An 18239-nucleotide genomic window follows, 5' to 3' on the forward strand; every position below is an offset into this window, starting at 1 on the left:
CTACCGTCAGGCTAAAGAAACCTCACTCAACTGTTAAGCAACTGTTACTCTGATGACGGTACCTTTCCCAAAAGAGTTTGTAGTGGGATTTGTTCAGTCGTGCCCTTGATATTTCCTACTTCATATCTTTTGTTTTGCTAGAACAGAAAGGCAAAGTGGAATTTAAGGTATTCATGGAAGCAGTCTGTTTAGAAACTGATAGACAAAAACATGTTAGACCATAGAAAGAGGAAAAAAAAAAATCAACCTTTTCCCTTTTTAATTGACACTGTGTGTTTTGCATGCGGTAGAGTTTTTGCTAGATAGTCAGTGTCTTGCTCGTAATGAGCATTGGAGAGCGACGTGCTGCTGACCTTCCCACATCCCAGCCTCAGCAGATGCCTGCCGGAGGGTGTGGGAGCAAAATGCTATTGCTTGCCTTGCAGCCGAGATTTGTCTAGTCGAATTCTCCTTCCATATGTGCTGATACAGGATTGAAGTGAATGAATTCAGTGAGACAGTTCAGTCCTTGCTTTCTTTTGAAAGTAAGGCTGTGTGAGTTTTATCGGGTTAAAATACTGCCATTGAAAGCGCATTATATTCTGCTGAGGAACATGAGTTCAGCCTGGAGAAGAGAAGGCTCCAGGGAGACCTCCTAGCAGCCTTCTAGTACCTAAAGGGGCTACAAGAAAGCTGGAGAGGGGCTTTGGACAAGGGCATGTAGTGACAGGACATGGGGCAAGGGCTTTGAACTGAAAGAGGGGAGATTTAGATGAGATCTAAGGCAGAATTTCTTTACAATGAGGGTGGTGAGGCACTGGCACAGGTTGCCCAGAGAAGCTGTGGCTGGCCCATCCCTGGAAGTGTTCCAGGCCAGGTTGGATGAGGCTTTGATCAACCTGGTGTAGTGGAAGGTGTTGGAACTGGATGATCTTGAAGGTCCCTTCCAACCCAAACCATTCTGTGATCTGTCAGCAGAGACGTTGTTGTCAGACCACACTCAGTTTTGCGGAAAATGAGCAGTGGCTTTGAGTTTCAGGATTACTTGACTTTAGCGCACAGAAAATTTAGGGAAATTAATGTTGGCTACAGTGATCACAATCTGGGTATTGTCCTAGTCAAAATTAGTTTAAAGTGGCTTTGGAGTGGAAACCAGTTTGCTCTTTGTTTATGAACCGATGTTGTGGGCACATGGCACACACGCGCGTGCACAAACTCACCTGACGCGAATTTCCATCCAGCAGCTTCACGCTGTGGAATGGAGCACAAAGGTCAGTCCCTGCTGCCAGCACCCGAGACAAAGTGGAAACAGGGCCAAAGTTCAGCGGAGCCCAAGTGTCACGGGGCCGCAGGGAGAGGGCAGCACCCCTTGGAAAGGTGCAGGCTGAGGTTTTGAGCTTGTTTTCCCTGTGCTGACTTTGCCACCTTGCTGCTGGGCATGAAGATGTTTCATTCCTGAACGTTTTAACAACACTGAGCAGTAAACCTCCCCCAGATAAATGGCTGCATTCCAGTCGATGGATGTGCCTATTACTTAAGAAGTAATGCTTTTACTCCATTTCAGACTCGGCACAGATTCAGCCTAGATCTGCCTGAGAGGATCCTTTCGGACAAGATCGAGGTCACTTGAACAGAGCAGAGATTCGTTCGTGTAGCGAGAGAGCATCAGGCCAAATACAATTTCTCAGCAGAAAAAGGAGAGCTGGGATTTGAGTCAGAAAAGTGGCATTTCACGTGTGGACAGAACTTGTTCATACTGTGGTCCAGGTTTTATGAGTGCTTTGAAACAAGACAAGTTTGTCTAGGTGCTTCCATGTGTAGTTAGTAGAGATGGATCAAGTATTTTCTTGATAGATGGGGGGAGAATAAATATTTTGTGTGCTCTTTGTGTGGCTCACCAGGTATGTATCCTGGGATCTGTGAAGTCATACTCAGGGTAACACTGTTCACTGGAACAAGAGTGTGTTTTTGCAGAAATATTTTAGGGCAATCATGTCTGATTTGTGGAGGAGTTAATTTTCAGACTTGAAACTCTCCAAAGTGCAGCAAGGTCTTTGGTTTAGTGTGTGAAGAAATGTTAAACTGTGCATACTAAAGGCAAAATACTCCTGCGTGCAGCCTGCTTCGTCTCTTGTCAGCTCTTTGGGAAGAAGGCTTTGATTTTTATTTTTTTTTGCCCTCAGTGTGGCATTGCTGGTTTCAGAAGCTGCGGTGTGGAATCTGTGCTGTGAAGGTCACTTGGATAGCGTGGAGTCTGCTGAACTCTGGTGGTGGCTCCGCACAGGTTGAGCCGTAAGAGGAGGAACTGGCTCATACTCGGGATTTTCTGAAACGCTGTACTCGGCAGATATGGGGAGCTGGGAGGATGTGTTAATAAAGGAGAGTTAAACTAAGACCTGAGAATTCCTTTGACATCTGCAATGCCTTTTCTCTAGGTTATGCCTGCCGTAACATCTCTACCTCCACCGCTCTTCAGAGTAAGTGTAAAGCTTTTCTATGTGAGCTCATTTTCTTTCTTAAAATCCACTGAGCATAAGGTCAGAACACGCTTCTGTTTGTTTCCAGCTAGAACCCACGTTAGCTGTGATATCCAAGGAGATGTTGCTGTTGTACGCTTCAACACACCAGACTCAAAGGTACTGTTTTAGCCAGCTGTGATTAACAGGCACGTTGGTGGAAATGGCAGGAATAGCGGTCGTATGGAGAAGACATTGAAAATTCTAAAGAACTTTCCTAACCTGCAGCCTTTCAAAGTTGTGAGCAAAGTAGAAATAGGAAAACGAGCACTTGAGTTTTTAATGAGGAATCTGAAAATGCCTCATGGGTAGTATTTTGTGTGTACTGAGCTAACTTGTCTCTCTCACTGGCACAAGATACTGCTAAACTGTATTAAGTTCTTGGATTCAAAATGGCTGAGGAGAGTGTCTGTTATATAGAAAACAAACAGCTTACAAGCTCATAAAAATCTATGTTTGAGGTCACAAACTCACTGTTGGTGAAGGTGAGGAGGAATTTCTTAATAACAGATTACTTGATGACCTGCTGTAGTGTTTCGTCTTGGGATTTTTTTTTCTCACTGTATTATGACATGGGATGAACTAACTTTTATAGCAAATCTGGGCTCTATTTGAGCACCCCAAAAATGTTATAATTGTGCCAGGCAATGGTCTGCCTGTTGAGCAAATTCCTGGATGGTCTAGTCCTTTTTTTTTTGAGAAGACAAATCTTGAAAGGCTGTAGAGCTGCTGCTCCTGCTGGCTTGGAAAATCCGTTCAGACCTACCATTGGCTTTGACTTTTTGTTGTCAGTCTGTCTGCAGGTTTTCTTATGATGTGATGATTGAGTTCAGTACTAAATCAGAAGTTAAACTCCACTGTCTCCTGGGCTCCCTATTTACAATGCTTATTTGCTGCTTTCAGGTGAACACTCTGTCCAGACAATTGGACGCAGAGCTTAGGGAGGTAATGAATGAGATCTGGGCCAATGAAGCCGTCAAAAGTGCCGTCCTCATCTCTGCAAAGCCAGGCTCTTTCATTGCTGGAGCAGATATCAAGTAAGTATGGGGACCTTGCAAGTTAAGCTGATGGAGCTGTCCCTGAAGTCCAGCATCCAGGGCCAGTGGTCTGGTGCACTGTGAAGTTTGAGCGATTTGTCTCTGACGTCTCCCCAAGGGTGAGGCAGAGGCTGGGAATGAAATCCGTGTGCAGAGGGTCCCTAACTAGCTCAAATGAAGTTAGATTAAAGAGGAACGTGGCTAGTTGTTAAACCCCATTTGGCTGTAACACTCAGTCACTCCTTCCTGCGTGCTGGGGCGCAGCCAAGAAAACCCTTCCTGGCTCCGGGGTGAGCATTGTCCTTTGGTCCGGAATGCAACAAGAGCAGATAAATTTGCATGCAGGACTTGATTTAAGCTGGATTTGAGTGCCTGGTGCTCTGCCAGCATGGCCCCTTGATTAGGCAGGATTTGGCACTCTTCCATGTGGAGCATCCAAGCAGCCTACCAGGCGATTCAGCGTGGGTAACCCTTGCAGAGTGCGGGAGGACCCCTGTGGATGCTCCCACTGGGTCCTGGAGTGCCATTGCCTCCTAGTCCTGACATTGGGCAAGACAGGATAGTTGTTTAAACTCATTAAAAGCCGGAAAGCTCTGAGGAAAGAAGGTGAATTACAAATGAAGGCCCTGCAAAACCTTATTTTTTTTTGGCTGGCTGTATTCAGGAGCAGAGACTTGATATATGTTGTGGTGGGAGGGAGAGAGGCAGTAGCTAGAGCTGGTAAGCAGAGCAAAAGGACAGGCTGCATTTAGGAGGTGTCTGCTGGTCTCAACGCTACGAGCCTCCCGGATCGCTCCTGCCTGGCAAACGCTGCCAGCCTCTATGAGAATAATTGGCACAGGGAGGCTCTAATTGGCGGAGAGCAACATCAGAGCACTGGCCATCTGCTCTTTTAAAAACTGATCCTGGGCTCTCCCCTCCACCCTTCCTGGCAAGTGCTTCGAGGCTTCCTATGACGCTTCCTCCTCTGCCCCCGAAAGGCTTTCAAAGCTCTGACACAAGGAAACTCATTCAGTGCCTGCAGGCGCAGACCAGCGTCAGCGTGCAGTGACTGAACCCATGGAATTTAGTAGTCTTCCTGCGTTGTCTGTTCATCTGAGACTGGGGGACTCAATAGCTCCTGCCTGTCTATCAGTCAGTGGAGCTTTGTGGGAAAAGGGGAACAAACTCCTTGAAGCGCGCTCATTTCACTGCTGTTTTCTCTGTGCTTTTCCAATTCTGATCAGCCTTTCTGCCTCCTTGCAGCATGATTGAAGCCTGCAAGACTTCGCAGGAAGTGACTCAGCTCTCTCGGGAAGGACAGCAGATGCTAGAAAAAATTGAGCGGTCTCCAAAACCCATAGTTGCTGCCATCAGTGGCACCTGCCTGGGAGGAGGACTGGAGGTATTGAGCAATTCTGGGTCTGATAAGCAGCAGTGGGAGTTGATAGCACTGGTTCTCTAAACTATCCAAAGGATGCCCGCAGGACTGCTTACTATGAGAGGGATTTGAGACCTGACATGGGTTCGTTACATCCATTCAGATGAGTTTGTGGCAATTTAATGGCTAAGTTGTGCTCAGGGTTCTGCCATGCTCGTTTTTTGCTTCTGTTGAAAGACAGCAGATCGAATATGAATCCATGTAGGCCAGGCTAATGTTTAGATGATAGTGTCGCAGGGAAAACTGGCTGTTTCCAGCGGGCATTGGATCTGGATGAATGCTGCTGGCAGAATCCAGGCTGGAAATTTCTGCTTTTCAGATGAACTGAGTCTCGTATCCCAGCAACTTCTGTTCTTTTAAAGGTTGTTGTGAGAGGGATGAGTGTGGGGAACCTGGCCAGGCTTCACCCTGGACTACGTGCTCTACACCGTCGCTTGCCACTTCGGCTGGGTGCAGTATTTGCCTTGTCATGTCCATTTAGGGTTTTGTAAACTGAAAGACTGTGGTAATTCCTGGAGCAAAGTTGTTACTAAAACAGAGTAACTGTGGGAATGGAGTCTCTTCAGTTCCGTACTGATTTCTCAAGTAGTGTCAGCTTTCTACAAGCACTGTGGTGACAGATATATACTTTGTGATCCAGTGATGAACCAGGTATCATGGCTCATCTGTAAATGGGACCATGCTTTCGGTGTAGTGAATGAATTCAGCCCTTGATCCTCTAGGTGAGATTTAAAAATGGCTTAGCTCAGTTTGTTGGTTTCGTGTGCATGTCATAGCTGCTTGCTGTCATCTGCTTGGTGTCATCTGCTCCTCTTGCTGGAAGAAGCCATCAATGAGCACAGAGGAAGTTTGGAGACGGTTGAATTAGGGAATTGGGGTAGGGTTGAGAGGAAAGCCGAGGCAGTGTGTAGAAGAGACCTTTGTGATGAATGCCCGGTTCTTCTGGTGTCTTTCACAGGGAAACCTTTAGTTTTCTTTTCCTTTTTTTAAGGTTGCCCTTGCCTGTCACTACAGAATAGCGACAAAGGACAAGAAAACAGTCTTGGGAACACCTGAAGTGTTACTGGGTCTCCTGCCAGGCGCTGGGGGTACTCAGAGGCTGCCAAAGATAGTAAGTTGGAGAAAAACTGTACTTGATAGCCTGCCTCTTCTGCTGTGTGGCATGTTCCCATTCTGAAATTGCCTTTCTGCCTTTCCAGGTGGGACTTCCTGCTGCCTTTGATATGATGCTGACTGGAAGGAACATCCGTGCTGACAGAGCAAAGAAGATGGGTCTAGTTGACCAGCTGGTGGACCCACTAGGTCAGACATGACGCCTCTCAGTTGCTTGATCTCCTGCCTGTTAGTTAACCTCTCGACCTTACTGGAACGGGTGGAGAAGCCATTGATACAGTCAGCAGTCTAGTGAGGGCAAAGCATATGGACTGCAAAGTCCTTACCATGCTCTGCAGTGCAATCTCCATTCCCACCTTAGAGGTATGCACACAGAGACCTTGAAACATCAGGCTCCTGCTAAAGCTCAGTGAGTAGGGAAAGGTTAGTGTAGAGGGCAGGCCTGCTGGCTCTCTTGCATGAGCTAATTATACAGATAACCTGCGTTCCTCATTTATCATGTCAGAGGGACAGATTACAACCCATAATTGAAAGGAGAATAGATGACCAATGCCTGCATTTATGCAGCCTGCAGATGTTAATCTCTATGAGAAGATCTTGAGAAGAAGCCAACCCCCACAGCGTAGGCGCTCTGAATTGCCAAATGACTTTAAACTGGATGCAGAAACTCCTTGCAACTGTAGACCAAGTTGCACTTCCAAGTGCTGAGTGGGTTAGTGAATAATTTCTTGTTTCTGCTGTTCCTGTGCTAGCGGGGCTTTCTTGGAAGGTGGAAATGGAAGGGAAACGGAAGGTGGAATGGAAGGGAAAACCCTCGACAGCCTCCTACGAAAGGTCTGAGCAGCTGCAGCCAGGAGTTTGAATGGGAACTGCTGTGCCAGCTGGTACAGCCACACAGTTGCAGCGTGCTGAGCTTGGTTCCCCCAGGCAGAGCATGGCCAGAGTACCCTGGTGGCCCTTAGCTCCTGAATTTGAAGAAAAGAAAATAAACAAAAAGAAAAGGTGCTTCTACCTACGCTGAGAAATGCAAGGGAAACCCTTGTGTCTGTTCTGTCTCACATGCCAGCTGGATGAGATGTCCTTAGCTGTATTCTTGCTTACAAAATGGATCAGTGGTACCCAGGCTTGAGTTAAAATCGCCTGAATAAAGTTTACCCCTGTGTACTTGCTGAAATGTGAATTGGCTTATAAGAGCCAGCAAACGTGGCTTTTTTATACCAGTGATTACACTTGCTTAAAGGAGACCTGAACTTTCTGAAGAGCTGTTTGGAATCCTAGCTCAGACCAGATAAGCACGTAGGAGGAACGCTAAAACCAAATTATATGCAGGCATTAGGGGCGTTCCTTGTTCATTGACATAGCAGCCAGTGCCAGAAGGCTTTCTGCTGAGTGTTCTCATGTTCGTTTCCTACGCCTGGGCAAAAGCAGCTTTAACCAGGGTGATGCTTTAACTGATTATAGAAAGCTTTGAAGGAGAGAGACAGCATTAATCAGGAGGTGATTTGATGGGGTGCAATCAGTTCTTCAGTAGGGAGCTCTACAGCATTCTCTTGGTCTATTTACTGCTGTGCCTGGGTCTAATTCTAGCGTGTGCCTTTTATATAAGAAAGTAGATGTGAGTCGACAGCTTGGAGCTCCTGGGTTAGGACAGTACAAAATGTTGAGAGGTAATTGCAAGTGAAGTACACCCACATACGTATAGGTGGGTTTGACCACCTTGCCTGAATAGTTCTTATCAGCCCTTTTTCTTCAGCTGTACTATCAAAGTCCGGCACTTGTTGATGTCGCAACACCCAAACTTGCAGAAGGGGGAAATCAGGTATTCGCATCTTGCAGCACATCAGGTCACTAAAGCTCTGAACGTCTCAGACGTGTTGCCTTGAAGTGGTGGGAAGAGAATTTGGAAGCTGGTAAGGTTTGAGCTCAGGAATCCCAAATGCTGTCAAATTTCCAACAAATTTTCTAAAATTCACTGGGCATTGCTGAAGTGTAGATTATGGAGCAGCTCAGGGTTAAGTTAAAATGAAACACGTTGTTTTGTTTGGACTGTTTTCCTCTAGACTGGCTCTGACATACTGACAGGGTACGAGTGGGACTTCCTAACAGTGAGCTTTCATGATCTGGTCAAAATGTCCATGCTTTTTTATTTGCCTCTTGGTGAGACCCTCCAGCCAGCAACAGCATCTGGGGTCTGCTCAGTACACACTCTTGAGTCTTTATGCGAAGAGAGGAGAAACCTTGAAGACCTCAGTTTTTGTTAAAGGGAGAGGGTAATGGGAAGTGAAAAAGGAAGGATTTTCGATTTTGTTTTTGTTCTTAACTATCTCCTATGTCAGGGAGTAGTTGCTGTGCTGGTTCCTTAGATCTGAGGGCTTTATGCAGCAGCTGGGTGTGGTTGGAGTAGTTTATAGTGAAGGTTTATGATGTTGCCTGGCTGTAAGGATAGAGTTGTAACCTCATCAGGTTCGTTCTGCTAGTTCAGGAGCAGCCCAAGGCTGCATGTTTAGGTGGTGGCCCTGCACAGAATCACTAGTTCAGGAGCACCCCAAGGCTGCACGTTTAGATGGTGGCCCTGCACAGAATCGCTGGGCATTACTCTTTCGTTAGTGACTCATTGTCTTCACCTCCGGCAACTTTACGCAACTGCAGTTTCAGCCCTGTGCTCCATCCTCCTGTGCTGATGATACAAGTCCTGTGCTTGCAGATTTTGCAACCCGCCCTCAGAGACTGCTAAAACTCGTTTTGTGGTGGCTTGCTTCATTGTTTGTGGGGCAGCTTTAGGTGAGCACAGGGTGGGCCACAGGGTGGATGGCAGACCACTTGGAGCCTGGCGAGATGTTGCTGTGGGTGGCACTAGGTAAAGCCAAGTGAGAGATCTCCAGCACCTGAGGTCAATGGTTGAAGTTTCATTGGACATCAGCTCCAGTATGGGTAATTTTCAGGAACACGGTGCTCCGTAACTGTTGTCTGTATGTTTAATAGCAATAGTGTTGGTACAACTTAGTTGTGCAGGCTTTCTGTACCACATGAGAAAGGAGAGGTGCAACAAGAGGGAGGGAAGGCAGGACACTTCTATTGAGATACAGAGGTGCCTGCAATTATGCAGAGTAAAAGTTTGAGGAATAAAGGGCACAATTTGCCACAAGATGGTCAGGCACTGAAACAGAGGACCGAAGAGGTGATGGGACCTCCATCCTTGGAGATGTTCAGAGACTGGCAGAACACGGCCCTGAGTAACCTGATCTAATTCTAGAGTTGGATTTAACTTTGAACTTGGCCCTGCTTTGATCCAGCAGGTCAGATCAGATGGCCTCCCATGTCCTTTTCCAACCAAAGCTATTCCATGGCTCTGTGAAAGTAGTGTTGATGTTTAAGTGGTGTACTGCTGTCTGCTCCCATTGGGAGTCGGTATTTTGGCATTTCTGTATAGTGCCATGGATATTAAATGCCTTAGGGCCTTCATGTATGTATATATACATGCATATGAACTATATATATTGTTGCCTCTTGAGCGTTTCCCCTCATTGTTCATAATCAAGAAAAGTCCAACAGGCAAGGGGGTATAGAGCAGCAGCAATTCAAAGGAACATCATGTTGCTGTCTCATCCTTGCTTTTCTGCATCATCATCCATCAGTGATAACTTCTGCTGCGTTTCCTCAAGACGTCTCTTTTGTTCACAGGGCCAGGTTTGAAAGCTCCAGAAGCACGGACGATTGAGTACTTGGAGGAGGTAGCAGTTGGCTTTGCCAGAGGACTAGCCAACAAGACTGTGTCTGCCAAGAGATCGAAAGGGCTAGTACGGAGTAAGTCTGTGGGATAGCCAATCCCAAGGGACTGTAGTGAGTAAAATCCAGCTTTGCTTCTCAGGGATGTGTTTGTGCTCCTTCTTAATTCTGTTTTCAGAACAAAAGTTATTTCATTTTGTAATCCTCTCTTGAGCCAGGTGAGTTAGTAGAGAAAACATTGCTGTGCAGATCTGATCTTCAAGTGATGTTGCCAGAGGTGCACGTGGTGGCTCCTGAAGCAGTTTAGAAGGGAGCTGGGCCTCAGGGAGACAGCAGCAGCTACCTCCAGAGGACTATCCGTCTTCAGAATTTTCTGAGCAAGCTCTATACCAGATTTGTGTAATCAAGTGGGAAGAGGCACGTGGGTCTGCTCTGTACTAATCCTCTTTAGAAGCACCCTTATGCAGTTAGCAGAGCCCAGGAATGATGACGTCTCTGTGAGCTCTACTTCAGAGCTCAGTCTGTCACTGGCTGTATTAGGAGGATACTTCGGGTCTTATGAGACTTATCTGTGGAAGGAGCCATAGAAACACTTCTGAGCAGACCATACTACCTGTGGCTGAGTTTCAGGTGCACGTTTCTATTGCAGATATGCAGCATTCACATCTATACTCTTTAACTTTCGGGTTAATCTCTTCAAGGCTGATTGTGCATATAGCACCGTGCTGAGCCATATTTTGTCCTGTCTTGCAGAGATAACAGACTATGCTATGGCTCTTCCATTTGTGAGGCAGCAAGTCTACAAGACAGTGGAGACCAAAGTTCAGAAGCAAACCAAAGGACTCTACCCTGCTCCACTGAAGATCATTGAGGTAACTCCCACTGTGAGGCCCAAGAAACTACAGTGAAGGTGGATCTGTGGGATCGTATGGCAACAGACAGAAGGTGGTTCCTTCCTCTGAGTCAAGCCGTACATCCTGATCATCACAGCATATCAGTCTTGATGAGTGCTAGCTGTGTGGTGTATTGAGCAAGCGTGGTGAAATTCAGAATAGCTTCCCAGAATATGATCACCAATTTGTGTGGTACCAGTACCAGTAAAGGGAAAATCAAGAATCCCAATCAAGGAGAGGCTTGGCTGGAATACTTTGTCCATTAAACGTTCAGCTGCAGTTTTACCAGGTTTCCTGTGCAGTTTCTAAAGAGTTAGGTTAACCTGTTTGAAGCTAGGAAAATATAAATCGCTGTTTTCATAGTGCTAACGACAAAATACTTTAAAAGTTCATCCCCCGAGTTACACAGACATTGTATTACTTACAGACAGTGCCCATGGTTGAATCCTTATTTTAAAATGACATCACTATTTAAGTTGTTGCCAAGACTTCTGTAAACCTGTGAATGCCCCTCTGACTCTGGGAGCAATGACATTACAGGAGCACAGCCCTACTTCAAAAAAGTTCCTGAAACGAGAATTTTTGTGTGAAAAAAAAAAAAAAAAAAAAAAAATAAAATTAGCCTGACAGAAAATTCCTTGCCACTGGAGCTGCTCTGTGCCAGAAGGACAAGGTGATTCATAGCTCCACTTTGAACAGGATGGACAGGACCCAGAGAGTCTGAAGTGTGCCTGGAATATTGAGATGGGGTGAAAGCAGAAGGTGCTGCTAAACATGTAATGTCATTAAAGCGTAGCTGTTGGCAGACATGACTCAACAGTGACGTGTCTTTATTGTTCTTTGACTAGGCTGTAAAGACTGGCCTTGATCAGGGGCATGACGCTGGATACCTCGTTGAATCCCAGGTAAGGAGATGAGATCCAAGGTTGTCAGTGAGTTGTGGAGCTGGTGGGGGCAAGATTCTTTGATTTAATCACGCACAAAGAACAATATTCATCAGAGGCTGCTCAAAATGGTGTCTTGCTCCCTGCCCCTTCTTCTGGCAGTGGGGCTGTGAAAAAGGCCTGTCTTGAACAACAGAACTGTTTGTCGGGATCCTTCATCTGTGAAAACAGTTTGTGCCTTTTCTCGTTCCTGTCTGTGTTATCGTTTTGAGTGGGGAATAACCCAATGGGGTTCATCGGTCCAGGTTTCACATAACAGGACTTTGGTTTCTCTGTGTGCCTGAGCACAGATTGTTATTTCCGATTGCCACGTGGGCCGGGTAACGTGGAGGTGTGGGTGTAGTGCTCTGTCTCATCAATGTTTCCAGGCAATTTGGGGCAAACAAGTAATTTCCTCCAAGAATTAACTTTCATTTTTACCAGTGTTCTGTTTACTCTGTCACCTTTTTTCACCGTCATCTTTGTTCAGGGTGCTGATTCTCCATTACTCTTGTTTTGCTGTTTTTCCTAGTTTATAGTCCAGATACTTTGTGCTGGTCCTTTTTCACCCATTGGTAATTTTGGGTGCTTCTGAAAATTAGGTGATTTTTTTTCAGTAGTAGTTGCTCACCCAGAATGAGACTTCTTCTATCCCTTGGTCAAACTTACCTATTTAGTAGCCACTCCAATCAACGTACTGGCTACTACTGGCCATTCAGGGAGTCCTCAACAGTGGAAAACCGAGCAGACAGGAACCTCATGAAGTTCAGCAAAGGGAAATGCCAAGTGCTGCCCCTGGGGAGGAACAACCCCATGCACTAGTACAGGCTGGGGGCCTGCTGACTCTTGGAGAGAATCCAGCAAAGGGCCATAAGGATAATTAAAGGCCAGAAGCATCTGGCACACAAGGAGAGGCTGGGAAATGTGGCAGTGTTCAGCCTGTAGAAGAGAGAAGGCTTGGAGAGATCTTATCAATGTGTATAAATACCTGGTAGGAAGCAGTAAAGAAGGCATAGCCATTCTGTTCTCAGAAGAGCATATCTGGTGGCAGAATAAGAGGTAATAGCCACAAACTGACATAGGAAATTCCTCTTAAATATGCAAACCAACTTTTTTTTACTGTAAATGTGATTGAATGCTGGAACAGGTTGCCCAGAGAGGCTGTGAAGTGTCCCTCCATGATGATACTCAAAACCCAAGTGGGAGCAGGCCAAAGCAGCCTGCTCTAGTTGATCGTGCTTTGAGCGATGGGGTGGGACAAGACAATCTTTACAGGTCTCTTCCAATGTCACCTCATCAGTGGTTCCGTGAAATAAGCCTCTATTTCATTCTTCCTTTCCCTTCAATTGTTTTGTATCCTGGCACATTGAGTTTAGCACCAATATCAACTGTTAAGGGTAGTCAAGTCTTTTGCATTTGAAAGCCCAGGAGACTTCACCTCCTGTTCTGCTTGCTGCTGTTCCCCTTCCTAGGTCCAGCTGGTGGGGAGGCTGAGCAGGTGCTGCAGAGGTGTAGGTACACACACACGTTCACAGTCACAGAGCACGCGCACAGCTGGCTGCACAGGCAGCGCGGTGCCTTCACTGGTGGTTGTGGTTTAACCCGGCTGGCAACTAAACACCACGCTACCACTTGCTCACCCTTCCCCACCCCTGGGAAACAGAGAGGAGAATTAAAGGGGAAAAGGGAAGGGAGACTCATTGGTTGAGATAAGAACAATTTAATAGCAATAATATGAAATTAGAAGTAATAATTATAAAATAAGAATTGTATATGAAAATATACATCTATAATGATAATAATATATAAAAACAAGTGATGCACAGTGTAATTACTCACCACCTGGTGACCAATGCCTGTCCTGTCATGGCAAACAGTTCTGAAACAGATGAGTCCTCACACAGCAATCCTGGGTGAGCGAGTGGCCTGAAAAGAGAGCGAGAGAGAAGTAGAACTCTGAGAGACTGAGAGTCCAAGAGTGCCCTAAGACAAGAATCCCAACTTCCCAATCAACCTTCACCTATACACTGGGCATGATGTTGCATGATGTGGAATACTCCGTTGGCCAATTTAGCCCTTGATCCTAAGTCTAAGCTCAAATCTTAAGAGGAGTCGGGGGCCCTTTGCCCCAGCCATGCTCCCCCCCCAGCCTGTTGTGCTCCTGCACACTGGCAAAACATGGGAAGCTGAAAGATCCTTGATGACTCAGCACGAACTATCAACATCAGTGCGCTGTCAGCATTCTCATAATGAATCCCAGGCTAAATCCAAAACACAGAGCCCTTCTGGCTGCTGAAAAGAAAAACTAACTCTGTCCCAGCCGAAACCGGGACACTGGTGACAACCCACGTAAACACAAAGTGCTCACAGGCATGGTCAGTGGTTGATGCTGTTCCTCTGGGCTGGCTGGTCAGAATCGAAGCTCATGTGCGGCAAGAAGCGCATGTGCAAACACCCACCTCCCTTTAGTAGCCATAGATGTTAATTGGCTGTAGGGCCTGGTCTGACCAGCTGCTGGCACGTGGACCTCATGTCCTAAACGCCATCCAGTCCTGCTTGGGGTTTGCTGGTGACACACTCAGGAAAATAGAAGTCGAATTTGATATGGAGATAGGACAGGCTGTGTTGGGCAGGTCCAGGGCTTGAGCAGGCACTTGTACTCACCAGCAGCTTGCTTATGCCTGGCCCTTCTTTTCCCTGCACAGATAGACACACACACACACAGAGTCTTTATTTTGCCATGCTTGTTCATCTCAGCCATCTTCATCCCTCCTTTTCTCTGCCCTAATAAACAACTACTCCTAAATTAGTTTTTCCTCAGGAGTCCCAGTTTTGCTACATCCGTACCCAAATTTGTTATTTCTGATACTGAAGAGGTAATTCTGGCTGTGTGCAGTGTCTCTGGTGCGGTTACCTGGGCACTGCTGCCTCTGCAAGACCTGACTGCCCCGAACCACAACACTCTCATCCGATTATTTCTGCATTTGTGTCATCTCTCACATCGTTGCCCCTTAACTGCCGGTGAAATCCATCCGTGCCCCACAAATCTGTAACTTTCACCAGCTTCTCACGCTGCTCTCTGTCACATCCCGCAGTCTTTCCTGCCATGCTTAGCAGCTCCTTTTGTTCTCTTCTGGTGACAAGGTCCTGGTCTGAGATGTAGCTGTCTGCCTCCTACCTTAACAGTGACCTCCTGGGTATACCCCGTCTGTTCTGGTTATGTATTCCACCCACGTTTGGTCTGGTGCTGAATAAAAGGCTTGGGGTACTCTGTTCCTTACAGAAAAGAATGAATGTTTTTTTCCTGAGAATAATAGCAGGATGGAGATCTTCCCAGAACCCTCTAAAGAATAGTAAGTGTCAGTGTCGTGTCTTTTTTAATGCCTCCCTCTTTTGCCGAGGACAGAAGACTTGTGGATTCTCTTCCATGTGTTCTGATATTTTAGGGAGCCTCAAACTCACAGGACAGTGGTGAAGGAAGATACAACCTGCTCTAAAGTAGTACACTGCGCTGACAGCTTTCCTGAGCAGACTTGGCTCTGACAACTTTAGTTTTCTGTCACCCTGCGATGTCTTTTGTCTTCCTGACTGCTTTCCCGTTTCATGCTGAGTGCTGGGAGGTTTTGTAGGCCTTTGATTTTGGTGCCTGTCTATGATCCTCCAAAAATAGTATCAGGCTACTGCTGTCACTGAGAACTGGCCTGTTTAAAGATTTTTTTTTTAGTATTTTTTATTTTCTCAAAGCCTGAGAGCAGGTCAGGGGCCTTTCACCTGGAAGCCCCTGGGGCAATGGCCTCAGCTAGTACAGGATGCGTGTCGGGGAGAGCGGGTCCTGTGCCAGTGAAATTCAGTCCTGCCCCTGGGGAAGTAGAAACGGCTCCTGCGTTGATTTCATGGGACCCCGCAGGTGCTGGCAGAGGCAGCAGGGTCGATCCTGGCTCACCATCGCACCGGTGGACTGCCAGGGAGGGGGAAATGAGCGGGGAATGATTCAGTAGATAGGAAGGAGACGGATATGGAAATACTGTGGCTGCTCTTGTTCCCTGGCAGAACCCCTGCCCCTCCAGACACCAGTGTTATAGGTACACACTCTTTCAGATGCTTTAAATTATATTGTTTATGGCAAGGGACGTTGAACAAGCAGTTTCCTACTGCTTTCTGGCAGCCCACGTGGGAGGCAGTGGTGCGGAGTGGGCTGTGCTTAGTACAGAAGGTGCCTCTGGGCAGAGGATACGTATGCCCTGTCCGTTCTTCCTTTTCCAACCAGTTTACTAGTCTGTGCCGCTACACGGGTGGCTGTGCTTTCCCCTCACCATGTTTTTGATGTGTGCCTGCTGGAAGTGAGACAGCTGTTAAATGCCAAACTCTCTGCCTCCCTTTCTTCCAGAGCTTTGGCCAACTCGCAGCGACTAAGGAGTCCAAGGCGCTGATGGGACTCTACCACGGGCAGGTGCACTGCAAGAAGAACAAGTTTGGAACACCTCAGCGAGAGGTCAAGTAAGTGCAAGCATGGGATGCCAGAGGAGCAGTTGGATGACCTCTGCAAAAAGGCTCTTGGGACCAAGTGGCCTAGAGTCCTGAAAAGCAGTGTAGCGGAGCAGAGAGATTTCCAGCTTCCAGAAGGCAAATCCTCTGCAGTTTGGAGGTCTCACCCACAAGTGACATCTTCTTGCATGACCTCACAAAAAAGTAGTGCCTGAGTGGGCAGGATCTGTGCGAGTCTGACAGCAGCAATGGAAATTCAGCTATTTCTAGCACTGAACTTGTCCCTTGGTCTTTTTTTGTGCAGGACCCTGGCAGTGCTGGGAGCAGGGCTCATGGGAGCTGGGATCGCACAGGTCTCAGTGGATAAGGGACTGAAGACCATCCTGAAGGATGCAGCACAGCAAGGCTTGGACAGAGGACAGCAGCAGGTCTTCAAGGGGTACGTGGAATTTGCTCGGAATGGGATGGGGCTGCCTTTAGTCAAAATACTCCTCTGCTGTCAGGCAGTCAGGAACTCCTGAGACATCTTGGTATCCTTCGGAGTCTTCTATCATCAGACGTCACAGAAACGCTTTATTTTAAGGTTGCCCTGTGCAGCGTGCTGGGATATCGCTATGAAATAGGCGGTGTATTCAGACAGCAGGTTGAGGGAGGGGATTTTGGCCCTCTACTCTGCTCTCATGAGACCCCCCTGCAGTGCTGTGTTCAGCTCTGGGGTCCCCAACACAAGAAGGACATAGAGCTGTTGGAGTGAGTCCAGCAAAGGGCCACGAAGATGATCCGAGGGCTGGAGCACCTTTGCTATGGAGACAGGCTGAGAGAGTTGAGGCTATTCAGCCTGGAGAAGAGAAGGCTCTGGGGAGACCTTCTAACAGCCTTCCAGTACCTAAAGGGGCTGCAAGAAAGCTGGAGAGGGGCTTCTGACAAGGGCTTGTAGTGACAGGACAAGGGGCAATGGCTTTAAACTGAAAGAGGGGAGATTTTGATTAGATCTAAAGAAGAAATTCTTCCCTCTGAGGGTGGTGAGGCACTGGCACAGGTTGCCCAGAGAAGCTGTGGCTGCCCCATCCCTGGAAGTGTTCAAGGCCAGGTTGGATGAGGCTTTGAGCAACCTGGTGTAGTGGAAGGTGTCCCTGCCCACGGCAGGGGGGTTGGAACTAGATGATCTTGAAGATCCCTTCCAACCGAAACCGTTCTGTGATTCCTTAGGTAGATGACCTTACAGATGATTGTTTTAGCTTTTAGATTTAGCAGCAGTAGCTTATAGAGCTAAGGAGGGAGGGAGCAGTCCTGGCTCCCTAGAGGCCCATGTCAAGGGGAGGCATGGAGTCACACTTCTGAAAAGCTGGATTTCTTTCTCCTGTCCTCCTGGCTCAGCAGTAACAGTGCTCAGCGGTGCATCATCAGGAAAGTGATTTACCTTCAGGCTAATGCACCGTCTGAGTCGTGTGAGCATGGCTCTCCTTTTCCTAAATGGAAGGAGGGGCCAGTAGGCAGAGAGACAGTCCTGCTGCAGTGGAGATGGTGTTTTAGGTCCCAGCTCCAGGAGGGAGGGATGCCCTTGGTGTTGTGGTGCACCTCTAGCAGTCTGGGCTGTCCTGCCCAGGAGCTGTGACAGCTGTCCTTCCCTAGGCTGAACAGCAAGGTGAAGAAGAAGAGTCTGACGTCGTTTGAGAGGGACTCCATTCTCAGCAACCTGACGGGCCAGCTGGACTACAAGGGCTTTGAGAAGGCAGACATGGTGATCGAGGCTGTGTTTGAGGACATTAACATCAAGCACAAAGTGCTGAAGGAGGTGGAGGCCGTGAGTATCGGTTCTGAGTAGCTCTTGCTAGATGTGGGCCGTGTATGGTGGAGACTCGAAGTGTCCCATCCTGCTGGGTTTGTCACATCTCCTTTGTGCTGCCGTTTGGTGCTTGGGGAAATCACTGGGTGGTCAGGGAGCTGCTGTGTGCACCTTTCTGAATTCCCTCCCTGCTGCGTTTGATGTGGTTGCAATGGTCTGGCAGAAGCATGGAGGCTCTGAGACTGATACTGCAGACCTGGGGAGAGTGGAGAGTTCAGAGGAATTCAGATCTGGCTGACTTGGGCTGCTGCTTTAGAATTAGGTTGTAATGCTGTCTGCCCTGGCAGAGAAGAAGCAGGTT

The 18239-nt window shown here is 47.4% G+C and overlaps 1 protein-coding gene across 1 annotated transcript in view; it reads left to right on the forward strand.

The window, feature by feature from the left end:
* The window catches only part of HADHA (hydroxyacyl-CoA dehydrogenase trifunctional multienzyme complex subunit alpha), a 28727-nt gene that overhangs the window by 2141 nt on the left and 8347 nt on the right, over nucleotides 1-18239 (forward strand). Inside the window, exons 2-13 of the mRNA XM_086624763.1 lie at nucleotides 2415-2456; nucleotides 2545-2615; nucleotides 3399-3532; nucleotides 4778-4916; nucleotides 5944-6063; nucleotides 6152-6254; nucleotides 9747-9869; nucleotides 10545-10663; nucleotides 11533-11589; nucleotides 15995-16104; nucleotides 16397-16531; nucleotides 17725-17896. Coding sequence (XP_086480889.1) covers nucleotides 2415-2456; nucleotides 2545-2615; nucleotides 3399-3532; nucleotides 4778-4916; nucleotides 5944-6063; nucleotides 6152-6254; nucleotides 9747-9869; nucleotides 10545-10663; nucleotides 11533-11589; nucleotides 15995-16104; nucleotides 16397-16531; nucleotides 17725-17896 — 1325 coding nt within the window. The remainder of the gene's footprint in view (nucleotides 1-2414; nucleotides 2457-2544; nucleotides 2616-3398; nucleotides 3533-4777; nucleotides 4917-5943; nucleotides 6064-6151; nucleotides 6255-9746; nucleotides 9870-10544; nucleotides 10664-11532; nucleotides 11590-15994; nucleotides 16105-16396; nucleotides 16532-17724; nucleotides 17897-18239) is intronic.

The sequence above is a fragment of the Tauraco erythrolophus genome, chromosome 2 (genome assembly GCF_009769465.1).
Source record: "Tauraco erythrolophus isolate bTauEry1 chromosome 2, bTauEry1.pri, whole genome shotgun sequence".
Classification (NCBI taxonomy): domain Eukaryota; kingdom Metazoa; phylum Chordata; class Aves; order Musophagiformes; family Musophagidae; genus Tauraco; species Tauraco erythrolophus.